This window comes from Pipistrellus kuhlii, unplaced genomic scaffold, assembly GCF_014108245.1.
Source record: "Pipistrellus kuhlii isolate mPipKuh1 unplaced genomic scaffold, mPipKuh1.p scaffold_m20_p_1, whole genome shotgun sequence".
Lineage (NCBI taxonomy): Eukaryota > Metazoa > Chordata > Mammalia > Chiroptera > Vespertilionidae > Pipistrellus > Pipistrellus kuhlii.
The window spans coordinates 85,269,300-85,283,159 of NW_023425404.1; the positions used below are offsets into that span (position 1 = coordinate 85,269,300).

The 13,860-nt window shown below is 37.6% G+C and overlaps 1 protein-coding gene across 33 annotated transcripts in view; it reads right to left on the reverse strand.

Annotated features, from left to right (window-relative positions):
• PARD3 (par-3 family cell polarity regulator) overlaps nt 1–13,860 on the reverse strand; it is a 569,056-nt gene that overhangs the window by 227,159 nt on the left and 328,037 nt on the right. For all 33 annotated transcript variants that reach the window (XM_045586290.1, XM_036454403.2, XM_036454413.2 and 30 more), the window contains one exon: nt 35–266. In XM_045586290.1, coding sequence (XP_045442246.1) covers nt 35–266 — 232 coding nt within the window. The remainder of the gene's footprint in view (nt 1–34; nt 267–13,860) is intronic.

Here is a 13,860-nt window from a genome sequence, read left to right on the forward strand (position 1 = left end):
GAGGAATGATCTGATTTGGTTGGTAAAGACTTACCTGAACATGTCTCCTAGACCTTTCAGCATTCCCTTCTTGGCTTTCATTTTATCCTTTTCTTTATCTCTATCTTTTTTCTTCTCTTTTCCTGTTTTATCCTTTCTCCTATTAATCTTATCTCCTTTTTCTTGGTTTCCATTCATTTGTCTTTCCAGAGAATATGAAGGCTGGTCACTGGCTGTGGACACAGACTCTCTCCCTGATCTTGAGCTTTCTTCTGTGTCTTCTTCCACTTGGAAGAAAACAAAAACAAAAACAGATAAGGAATGTAGTGAAACAAAGGAACAAAAATAAGGAATTAAAATATATGTGAGGATTTTCTTTTCCCACATGTTGCTATTAACATGGGCTGCATTTACTTCTGCGTGGAATTAAAACTGAGTATGTGATATGGATGACCTCTGTACGTTTGTATAGAAAATGATGTGCCAATAGGTCAAGAGAAGCTGCTTTTCAGCCAGGTGCTGATTTCCCCAGAGTAACATCCTCCTTGACACAGAACATGTATTGCTGTGGGAATTGGCTGGTCCTCATCACAGCACAAACCCGTAATGGTCCTTTTTGCGATATTTGCAAAATGAAAATAAGCAGTCCTTCCCCAAGTGCTTACATTCCTCCTGGGTAAGAATGAAGTGGATCCACTCTGGCCCCTCATTAATGAGTTATATTATACCACTCTCTAGTTAGCACACCAATGGTAGTACAATAATTTGTTTCCTCAAGCTCCGAAGCATGTCCATTTGTCATTTCTGCAAACAGAAGACTGGATCTTCACAGCTTCTGCAGCTTTTATTTATGATGCTATTAAATAAGGTCAACATCACAAGCAAATGGTACTACATCTTCTAATCCTAAATAATTTTGCATGTGAGTCTACACAATAGCAGATAAACAGAGTTGGATAGAATCATGAAAATGTGTGATTTAATAACCCCATACTCCTCTGAATTTTGCAGATAAAAGCTGTACTTAAATAACAAGATTTCATCCTGTGAACCAACATTTCATAAAAATATGGCCAATACTCCAAACTGTTTGCATTTGAAAGAAGACAGGTAACTAGAGTGGGTTTCCACCTACCAAAAAATCTTCCAGAATTTAAGTTGTGAAGCAATAGATACACATAGTCAGCCATTTTCATAAGATCTTTTCTGAGACTGATTGCCTATGATTTGGGGCTTTGTGTTACCCCTTCAATTCTGAGATCATCTTTTTTTCTCCATCAACAAAGTATGAATCAATATTTTTAGGCTTCTTCTAATGTAGAACCAAAAAGAACAAGTAGGCCTCTTCCCAATCTTTCACAAAGAACAGATCTCTAAATCAAGTTAATGTATCTTCAAGTGAAATTCAGTGAGGAGCACTTAAGTTAGCAATACACAATAACAGGAGTATAAGAAGACATATTAAAACAAACTCAATATCTTAGGTTATGCTACTAAACTCTCACACATCTGAAAAGAGACTATCAAATGATGACATGAATACAGCCAATTGATACTTTTATTAATGCCAGCTATTTACCATAATACTAAAAGAATTCTTTTTGTTGACACATTAAGTTAAAGACATGAGCCAACTTATTGCCCATTTCAGCAGGTCATACCCTAGGTCTAGCAAAAGAGTAAGAATATCACCAAGTCTAAATCCAGGCAGTACTCTGGAGGTCATTTAGACCAACTTCTTCCTCTAAATGCTGAGGAAACAGAAAGATTTGGGTCCAGCACACTTCCTGCGTGGGGATCTTTCTACTATTATATCCTTGTACAGTTGTACTTTAGCAAGACCTTCATGAATTTTTAGTCAACTCTGGCTAGATTCCATGTTTCATTCAGCATATATTTCAGTAATCTATCAACCAGTCATTACACAGTCTTCCCAGAAGATAATTACAGCAGTCAGAAGTATATTTCAGAAACGTGTTGTTAACTCTGTATGGTAACTGAATACTGTGACTTGTGGCTCACATTGATGAATCACTCAAGAAGCAAGATCAATTGTGCAGTGGCTCTAGGATGGGTTAGCAACTATAGAAATGACTTCAGAAAGATTGTCCTCCTTCTGTACTGGGTTATCAAACGTGAGCCACTCTCTTCTTCCTATTAACATGGCAGATTAAAAAAAAAGAACCACATGCCGAAACCGGTTTGGTTCAATGGATAGAGCGTCGGCTTGGGGACTGAAGGGTCCCGGGTTCGATTCCGGTCAAGGGCATGTACCTTGGTTGCGGGCATATCCCCAGGAGGAGGTGTGCAAGAGGCAGCTGATCGATGACTCTCTCTCATCAATGTTTCTAACTCTCTCTCTCTCTCCCTTCCTCTCTGTACAAAATCTATAAAATATATTAAAAAAAAAAAACAAAAACCACAACAACTTGTTTCTTTTATTCTTTTTCAACTAATGCATAAATAGGAATTGTGCAGATTTATTGAAGGAAGCCAGTTACAATTTTGATGGCCACTGCTAGTAAAAATCGATAGCCTTGCAAATATAATAAATGGTGAGCTAAGGCTGTAATTTTTTGTGGTCTACAAAGAGGAGGGAAAGAATATTCTGGCCTAGTGTTTCAAGAACTTGCAAATTATGTGAAGCCATTTCAATGACAGACTCCCAGAAGAATGTAAATACAGCTTTAGTAGGGCTGCAGCACCTTGTCAATACCCTTGATATGGTTATGCTCTGATTACCAACCACTCTCTTAACCTTTTGGGAAATAGGTGTGGCCTCAACTTTGAGATAAATGACCAAATCACTATAAAACAATTCTAAAAAGTTCTTGCCAGCTACAAATCTAGGTTGGTTGTTATACTCAAACAGATGGATGGTAGTGGATTTTCTAAACCAAACATGCAAAACTCCTTTTACCTATATACTTCCATATCTCTTTGTAACAAACTGTTATTATTGCACTTCACATATGTCTATCTCCCACTTTCTGAGCTTCTAAAATGAGGAATGCCAGACAGGCAACAGCTGCTCATAAAAGGTTGTTTAAATGAAAGATTATTAACTCATTGCTTTATCCCAATCATACAAACATTTATGCAGTCTCTGGGTATGGCCATTTTTCTAGGTTCAGAATAATGCCCACTGGCCAGACCCTAAGTACAGTAACACTGGGAAGACTGACTCTTGAACAACACGGGGTTTAGGGTCACCAATTTCCACACAGTCAAAAATCCACATGTAACTTTTAACTCTGCCAAAACTTAACTGCTAATAGACTACTGTTGACTGAAGCCTTACTGATACCATAAGCAGTCAATTTACAGCTTTTGTATAGCATATGTATTATATACTGTGTTACAATAAAGTAGGTTAAAGAAAATGTCATTAAGAAAACCCTAAGAGAAAATACACTGACAGTACTGTACTTATTTACTGAAAAACACCCATGTGTTAGTGGACCCGTATAGTTGAAACTCAACGATATTTAAAGGTCAACTGTACTTGTTTCCGCTCTCATCATCTTCGATATATTTTTATTATATTATTGTTAGTCCTGTATGTTTTGTTTAATGGATTATACAACCCTCATCAATGTTTGAAACTAAAAACAAAAAAATGAGCCCAGTAAATTAAACAACTTTGTCTTCCACAGCAGCCATCACCATAACGCATGAATGCTAGTTCTTCGCCTGATAGTTGGCAGAAGTACAGGGGCATATGTCTGCTCTTGGCTTGGTAACAGAATAAAGGCAGAGCCATCACAACTAACTGGGCACTGAAGTTACATTTGTTGCCAATTCTTTTCATAATCATAACAATTTTCTGGTATATGTAATACCAATTATTTTATAAATTGGGTGAAACAGAGAAAATCAGTATTAAATCATTTATTAACTTTGGGTTTTATAAACACATTTTATAAAATAAAATATCCCACAGTTTCCCGCCCCATGCCAGTGAACTATTTAAGATGATAATCTGACATTTGAGAATTCTTTATACTTACTTTGAACATTCTAATTTTGATAATACATTATCACAGAAATTCTTCTGGGGGTGTACTTATTTTACTAATCCATTTGATGCTAACTAATTAAAAATATTTAGCAATATGTAGCTTCATATGTATTGATACAAACATAAGATGTTTTTTAAAATATGGCATTACATATGTTTCAAACTCTAAAATTATTTGATAGGGAAAAATGGGAATATCTCACTTTATCCTATGCAAGATTACTCTTTTAAAAACCTAACAAATTGGCTGCCCATGCTTAATTAAAAAAAAATTATATATATATATATATATATATATATATATATATATATAATTTTCTCTGTGTTCATATAGAAAATTACAGTGTAAGAATTAACCATAATCCTACATTTAGATAATTTACTATTTTAAATAGTATATAAATTTTTACAATTCTTCTCTTTAATTTTGCTCATCTTTATAGATTATTACCTTTCCCTTTGCAGAGAGGCTACACAAAGAAATATGATCTCCTTCCAAACAAATAGAAATTTCTATTTTTTATGAACATTTATGCCTATTTTAACTAACTTGATGCACTGAACTATCAGTTATGTGATTACCTATAACAATAGATACTCTGAAGTTTCTCTTTTTAAAGAAGTTATAACATGAAGCTGCTTATTTCTCTTTAATGCAGCACACTCGTACAATTAAGACATTTAATTACCATGTTTTTAACAAATGCAAATAAAACTCAATTAAAATTCTAGTCTGTGTTACAAATTAAGCTACTCAATTCTGCCAAGCATCCTGTTAGGACTGAGTCACCAAGAAGTTTGGAAAAAACTGGGCACTGATATGTTAATGATTATGAAGAAAATGACTTCCAATTTCAGCTGAAACTCAAGGTTCTGTACCTTATGCCATAAATAAATATTTCTATTTAGTCATCACAAACATTTTATTGTCAAAAGCTGACTATAAGCCACTCAATGATCTTGACCTCACCCTCACCATTAAGAAGCAATGCCATCCTGGCTGGTTTGGCTTAATGGACAGAGTGTTGGCCTGCTGACTGAAGGGTCCAGGGTTCGATTTTGGCCAAGGGTACATGCCTGGGTTGCTGGCTTGATCCCCAGGAGGGGGCATGCAGGAGGCAACCAATCAATGATTCTCTCTCATCATTGATGTTTCTATCTCTCTCTCCCTCTCCCTTTTTCTCTAGAATCAATAAAATATATTTAATAAAAAAAGAAGGAGGAGGAGAGGGGGAGGAGGAGGGGGAGGAGGAGGGGGAGGAGGAGGAGACGGAGGAGGAGGAGGAGGAGGAAGAGGAGGAGAAGGAGGAGGAGGAGGAGGAGGAGGAGGAGGAGGAGGAGGAGGAGGAGGAGAAGAAGAAGAAGAAGAAGAAGAAGAAGAAGAAGAAGAAGAAGAAGAAGAAGCAGCAGCAGCAGCAGCAGCAGCAGCAGCAGCAGCAGCAGCAGCAGCAGCAGCAATAATACTACTGTTAGTATTGATCTTTGTACTGTTGATCTTTGCTGGCTGCTTATCCAAAATCCATTTCTCCCTTTCTTCTTCCTAATTGGACTCTGTGTTCAGGAATGCAATCCAGCTCCAAGGGAGTTAATCCATTATAAAGTTTACATAAGTCTAACTTATTGATTTAATAGCCCAGTGTTATTATTGCCCAGAATGACCCCATTAATCTGAACGGACATATTCCATGCTTGGGAAGATGGCTCACTGCCTTCTGTTGGATATGAACAAGAAAGTAAAATGCCTCTGAGCTCTGCAGTTACCCTCTGGATTGTGAACAGTACAGTTAAATGAGCAGAAAGATGTTGGTCTTTGATAACAAAGCTAAGGCTGTGGAATCAATAATCCCAGACATTTCCCAATTAACTCTAGAATTCAGTTATGTAAGACTGTATTTCCTAATGGTGCAAAGTGCTATGAATTGAATTTTCTAGTGAATGAAGCTAAAAGCATCCTAATAAGTACATTATATAAGTCAGACTTTACAGCAACTTTGAAATACCTACAATGCTATTTATAATAAGTTTAAGATTTAACAGTGAATGTCATTCCAGGCAGCTCTGACAAGTTTACTATAATTAAATAATTTGTTCAGACATTTTACTAGAGTTCAATGAATTGTTCAATAGGTATAAACAGAAGAATACAAAATAAAAATTATATAATTACTTTTATTAATTAGTAAACAAGCATTCCCCTCTGCAGGCAAAGCCCAAATAAGCATCCTTAAATATTTGCTGAGTGGCCATAACTGGTTTGGTTCAGAGGATAGAGGGTCCCAGGTTTGATTCCAATCAAGGGCATGTACCTTGGTTGCAGGCACACCCCCTGTAATGGGTGTGCAGGAGGCAGCTAATCGATATTTCTCTCTCATCGATGTTCCTAACTCTATTCCTCTCCCTTACTTTCTGTAAAAAAATCAATTTTATTTTTAAAAAATATCTGCTGAGTAAATGACAGAGTGAACAAAAAGCCAACCATGTAAAAACTATTCTTTATTACTTCCTATTCATAAAGAATTACCCCCAATACTGGAAATACCTAATGATAAACAAGTATTATTGAGTAATTTATAATTTACTTTGGAAGACAAAGGATTCAACATTCTAGCTAATAAAGTGGGAATTTGCTAATTGACCCCCATGCCACCACAAGGATGGCAGAGCACACAGCTAATAAGAAGGGAATATGCTAACTGAGTGCCACACCCTCAAAGATGGTGGCACCCACAGCCAATAAAGAGGGGATATGATAATTGACTGTCGCACCCTTAAATATGGCGGTACCCACAGCCACAAGATGGCAGTGCTCAGCCCCACCAAGGCATTTACTTCTGGAGTCCCCCAGTCCACTCAGCCTTCCAGCCACCTTATACTGGCATAAGAACAGACATATAGATCAATGGAATAGAATAGAGAACCCAGAAATTGACAACAACGACTATGCCCAATTAATATTAGACAAAGGAGGCATGAACATACAATGGAATCAAGACAATCTCTTTAATAAATGGTGTTGGGAAAATTGAACACATACATGCAAAAAATGAAACTAGACCACAAACTTACACCACACGCAAAAATAAACTCCAAATACTAGATAAAGGACTTAAACATAAAATGGAAAACCATAAAATAATAGAGGAATCCACAAGCAGAAAAATCTGACATATGCTGAAGGAACTTCTTCACTGACACTGTTATGGAAAATAAAAAAAAAATAAACAAATGGGACTACATCAAAATAAAAAGTTTCTGCACAGCAAAAGAAATCATAAACAAAACAAGAAAGACCACTTCATGGGAGAACATATTTGACAATGTTATCACTGATAAGGGTTTAATCTCCAACCTCTACAGGGAATGCATACAACTCAACAAAAGGAAGACAAAAAATCCAATCAAAGAAATGAACAAAGGACCTAAATAGAAACTTTTCGAAAGAAGACAGAAGGAAGGACAAGAGACATATGAAACATGCTCAAAGTCACTAATTATCCAAGAGATGCAAATAAAAAAGACAATGTGGTACCATCTTACACCTGTCAGAATGGCTATCATCAACAAATCAATAAACAACAAATGTTGGAGAGGATGAGGAGAAAAAGGAGCCTTCGTGAAATGCTGGTGGGAATGCAGATTGGTGTAGCCACTGTAGAGAACAGTATGGAGTTTCCTCAAAAAACTAAAAATGGAACACCCATTTGACCCAGTAATACCACTTCTAGGAATATATACCAAGAAGCTAGTAACATTAATCAGAAAGGATTAATTGTGCTGTTATGAACATGCACCCCTATGTTCATAGCAGCACAATTTACCATAGCTAAGATTTGGAAACAGCCTAAGTGCCTATCAGCAGATGAGTGGATTCAAAAAAATGTGGTCCAATCTACATAATGGAATACTATGTTTTGCTAAAAAAGAAGGAATGCCTACCATTTGCAAGAACATGGATTGGAATGGAGAGCATTATGGTAAACAAAATAAGCCAGTCAGAGAAAGATAAATATCACATAATCTCACTCATCTATGGGAAATAATGAACAACACAATCTAATGATCAAAAATAGATCAAGAGACAGGGAAGTATCAATCAGACTGTCAAACCTCAGAGGGAAGGTGGGGAGGGGTGGGGGGGAAAGGACTTTACGCATGCATATAAGCCTAACCAGTGAACAGACAAGGGAGGGGAGGGAGAAGAAAGGCATGAGTGGGGGGAGGGTTTGGGAAGGTAATGGGAGATGAGGACAAATACGTAATACCTTAACCAAGAAAGAAATTAAAATGCAAAAATAAAAAATAAAATAAACATTTAAAAAAAACACAGGAAAACAAATGCAATATGCTATTTTGCAGCTAATAAAACAAACAATAATTCCCAAGGAAGCTTTCATATTAGCTGGCTTACTAATGTAGTAAATTTAGTTTCTTGAAATCTGATACTGCTAACCTAAGTTATTTTTATTGTAGAGCAATGCTTTCTCTTTCTCCTAATAATACATATGAAAGTAGGCAAGCTACTCCAAAGCAATTTATCTCTATGTTCTAAGGTACACAGGTTTTCACATTTAAAATTCTAAGCATATTCAAATCAATAGGATATATTTGGTTTTGTTGTGTTTCACCTCCTTGATCCCAACAAAAAAAGTTTTCAACTTTTAATTGAGAAATAATAGAACTATATATTATTCATTTCAGAGAGGAAGGGAGAGGGGAGAAAGATAGAAATGTCAATGATGAGAGTCATTGATTGGCTACCTCCTGGAGGCCACCTACATGGGATTGAACCTGCAACCCGGGCATGTGCCCTTGGTTGAAGTCAAACCTGAAACCTTTTAGTTTGCAGACGCTCTATCCACTGACCAGGCCAGCTAGGACAGAACTACATATTTTTCAAAAAGAAAACAAAGAAATGTTATTGCATGCATTTTCTTGGTAGCAACAGAAACTGACTAATTATGGGGCATGCGAAAGCCATTTGGTGAGAGCCAAGCAGGGTATGTAATTTACATAAAAGAGAGAACAGACTGTATATGCCTTGACCTGTCAACATGGCTACAACCTTAGAGATAATGAGTCCCAGGGCACAAAGCTCCATCTTGAACCAAACATACATACAACATGGAGAGGCCAGATGGATTACAAGAGAGATTAAAATGCTGACTTCTGCCATCTCCACGGGAAGAGTGCAAGTGTTACAGAATATGACAGATACCAGATACCATATGGATCCTGCCCCTGTCTTTTGGGCCCCTGTGTTGTGTCAATGCCATGATTTCAACACTGCTAAGAAGAGACAAGCCTGTTCAGAGCTATGAAATACAGCCACCAGTGAGATGCTCAACCCAAGTGACAAGAACAATCAATGGTACCCATGCCTAAGATGAAAAGGGCTCAATGAGGGGAGAAAGCAATTAAGCCTGCCTACACCACCCAGCCTGGACTCTCCTTATGCAGTTTTTTTACAACAGGCCCTCCCCAGCCCAAGGTTTCCAGGGTGTACTACCTGCATCCTTACAAGACGTCCTGGATAACAAAAAATGCTCTGCTCAGACACTGGTCTACTTTTCAAAGCAACATTCAACAGTGATCGCACTTTCATCTCAACAAGTGTTTGCAGCTGTCATACCACCTTACAAAGAAGTACACTCTGCCAGAATCCCACAGAGTACAGACAACGATAGGATACTGGGCACACAGCAAGGGTCATGTTGCAAGGCAGGGATGCAGGAGCACAACTAGAAATGGGAACACAGATTCTGGAAAGGCCCAGCAACAGAAGTGTGCTGTGAGAATCCACAAGCCAGGCTTTGAAAAGGAAGAGCTAGCTGAGCTGACTTCTTTCTCATGATTGGAGCCATGAAACACCTTTTTCTTTCTAGTTACATGTGAAAGTGACAGTCTAATGACTACAGGCAGTAAGACAAGCCTCGACAGATTATAGACATATATTCTTTATATAATATATACGTGAGATATATGTATATATAATTTGGGGGAAAAAGTTTGCTGAGATATTGAGGTCAGTAACATGCAGGTCCAGTGTTGGGCCCAAACAAGAACAGCAAAATGTCATGACCATCCCATTTACTGCATTCTGAAAGTGCCCCTCTCTTCCTCTCGCTTTCTTTCTCTCTCCCTCCCTCTGGCACACAATGGTGCTAGTTATGTAGGAGCTCACTTAGTGGCATAACAAATATACATTAAATAGACATAATTGTGTTCTCCTCATGGACCTTACAAAAGTGAGAGAAATTGCAGGCAGGACTTGGGGAGGTAACTGACAGGTATACAAGAAACATGAAATAGGAAAACTAGAAGGGACTTCAGAAATCATCTAAACCAGAGTCTTTCAAAATTTTTATGAATAACAACAAACTACCTTTTATTAAAATTAAAATTTATAAAGGACCACAATGTATTAAAAGTGGTTTATCTAAAAAACCCCACAACTGTCAAGACAGAGAAGTGGTGACAGCAAGGGAGGCATGAAGCCTTTGCAGACTCCAATTGCTCAGCCTCCCATTTGTTTCCTGATGATCCCCAAACCATTGAGGGCCTTCTGACCAGACATCACCATACACAATCTGAAAATCAGTGACTTAGGTGTCCAAATCTTTATTTTCACAAGTGAGAAGCTCAAAAAGATTTTAAATGACTTGACCACATTCCAAGCTGGTTAGACTAGGATGCAAATCATCTGAACTCCAGGTCAGTGTTTGCTCCACTCTAATAATTAAATTTCAACAATTCAAACTGCAAATATTAGAAATGTATGACAGTTGCCTTTCACTTGCCATCCAAAGTCCAGAAGACTGCTCTGTAAAAATCAGACTTTGGAAAACAGGGTACTTTGTAGTTGTGAGTGCTCATGTCACAAGTGTCATTGCCAGCTTTGTCCAGAACTTTACTTCAGGCTCAGAAATTGTAATTAGTCTATTTACTTGTTTTGGTATTCACAATAGTTGGATGAATAAGCTTTAATATAATATTCATAAATATGTTATCTATAGTTTAAAAAGCAAATTAAGTTTATATAGGGAAAAACTGAGATGTCCACTTTGGAGGGAAGCTCTATCCCTATAGAATTAAGATTTCATCCCCTGTTGCATTTGAAATGAGTAATGTAAGTGAAAAGAACTTCATTAAACAATGGAATTTAAATAACATTTTTAACAAGAACATGTTCATAAGCATCATAGATTATAGATGCTTAATATTTAATAAGAGATGTAGTACTTATTAGATGTAGTACTACATCTCTTATTAAATATATTCCCAGTAGATACAGAGGCAACATCTACAGGTAATACAGTTCCTGCCTTAGAAGAGCTGCACAAGTCATATTTGTTAGGATGGCAAGGAACCATAGGTACAATGGGAAAAACTCAAGAAAGTTGAAAGCTCATATGACTCAATCTTGGAGATCAGGTGAGGCAGCAAATATAAAAAATACATTCTTCGTCTGGCAAGAATAGGCTGCATAAATTTGAAATCTCTGAGTGAAGTGAAAAAGAAACACCACAAACTGTCCAGATATATACAGAGAATTAGGAGGGAGACAAGGTGGAGCAATCTTCTAAGTTTTGCTTTGCATGTTATATTATGGCAGCAATATTCATCTTCCCAAACACATTATATGCAAAAGGCAAAAATTATATATTTTAAAACTCCTAAAAATGTGATATATATATATATATATATATATATATATATATATATAATTTGTATTATTGCTATTATTATAAATATCCCTCTTTTCCTCCCCATTATCTTCTTCCCCTCAGTTCCTTCCATACTCCAGGCCTTCACCACCCTACTGTCTGTGTCCATAGGTAATGCATATAAGATCTTTGTTTAATCTCTTCCCAGCCCCCTAACCACCATTCCTCTGAGAATCATTAATCTATTCCATTTCTATGTCTCTGATTCTATTTTATTTATCAGCTTGCTCTGTCAATTAGATTTTTATTTATTTATATTTTTAGATTCAGTTGTTGTTAAGTATATATTTGTTGCCATTTTGTTATTCATATTTTTAATCTTTTTCTTTTTCTTCTTCTTAAAGAATACCCTTCAACATTCCATGTAATACTGATTTGGTGGTAATGAACTCCTTTAGCTTTTCCTTGTCTATGAAACTCTTTATTAGACCTTCAATTCTAAGTTATAGATTTGCTGGATAATCTTAAGTGTAGGTTCTTGCTATTAATCATTTTGAATATCTCTTATCATTCCCTTTGGCCTGCACAGTTTCCATTGAGAAAACAGTTAACAGTCTATTGGCATTCCCTTGTAGGTAACTAACTTTTCTCTTGCTGCTTTAGGTTCCTCTCTATGTTTTTAGCCCTGGGCATTTTTATTATGATTTATCTTGGTGTGGTCCTCTTTGGGTTCCTTTTGTTTGGGGTTCTCTGTGCTTCCTGGACTTGTAAGTCTATTTCTTTCACAAGGTAGAGGAAGTTTTCTGTCACTATTTCTTCGAATAGGTTTTCAACATTTGCTCTCTCTCTTCTTCTGGCACCCACATAATGCAAATGTGCAAATGTTGGTACACTTGAAGTTGTCTCAAAGTCTCCTTACAATATCTTCATATTTTTGGATTCATTTTTCTTTTTGTTCTTCTGGTTGGGTGTTTTTTGCTTCCTTGTATTTCAAATCAATAATTTGATTCTCAGAATCCTCTACTCCACTGTTGAATCCCTGTATATTATTCTTTATTTTAGTCAGTATATTCTTGATTTCTGAATGGTCCTTTTCCATTTTTTTTAAACATTTCTACAAGATTATTGAGTAACCTTGTAACTGTGGTTTTGAACTCTAAATCCAGCAGCTGGTTTTCCACTTCTTTCATTTGTGACATGTTTCTTTGTCTCCACATCTTGATTGCTTCCCTGTGTTTGTTTCTATGTATTGGGCAGAGCTGCTACGTCTCCTTGAGTTGGTAGAGTGGCCTTGTTTAGTAGGTGTTCGATGGGGTCCAGTGGCTCAGCCTCCCTATTCAACTGAGCTGGGAGCTCTAGGTGCACCCTTTTGTGGGCTGTGAGCAGTCTTGTTGTAGTTGAGATTTGAAAGTTGTTGTTGTCACTGGGAGGAACTGACCTCCAGACCATTTGAGGCTGTAGTTGGGAGAGCTGCTGTGTAGGAAACACCCCTTTGGAGCACAACTGTTTGAATGGGCTTTAATGCTCACTGAGTCTGCTGCCCCTTGAGCGTGTCACTTACAGATGTGTAGAATTGTAATCTGATATGATAGGACACTGACCACAGGATACACTGATTCTAGGGTGTACACACTGCCTGGGGCTACCTAGCAGGAACTACAATAAAGACCTGACCCTGGGGTCCCAGCATAGGAACAATGATCCCTATGAATACTTCCATCTGAGAGAAAGCTTCCCTGCCGAGTTCCTGCCCCAACGCTACACTATCCAGTTCCTGCTCATATGTGTCTGTGTTACCAAGAGTCTTGCACTGGTCCTGGAGCTCAAGAGAAAACAGGACCTTGTACATTCAGCTGTGGTGCTGGCCTTTTAAGAGAAATAGCTGGGTGTCCAGCAGCCTGTGTCACTGAGCCCCAATATGCACTAGTTTTTATAGCCCATAGTTTTTACTGCCAGTAGGGACTTCTCTTCCCAGCTCTGGGACTGGGATGGGGTCTAGTATGAGACTGGGACTCCTTGCTTCCCAGGGCAACCTCCGCAGAGATGATCTCCCTCCTGATTAAAAGAGTGGCATACATGACTGCCGGACCAGCCCGTTCTGCCCCTCCACACCTCCTACAAGTCTCAGTGTGCTTTCTTCTTTACCTCTCTAGTTGTAGCACTTCCATTCAGCCAGCATTCCAGTGGTTTTGAAAG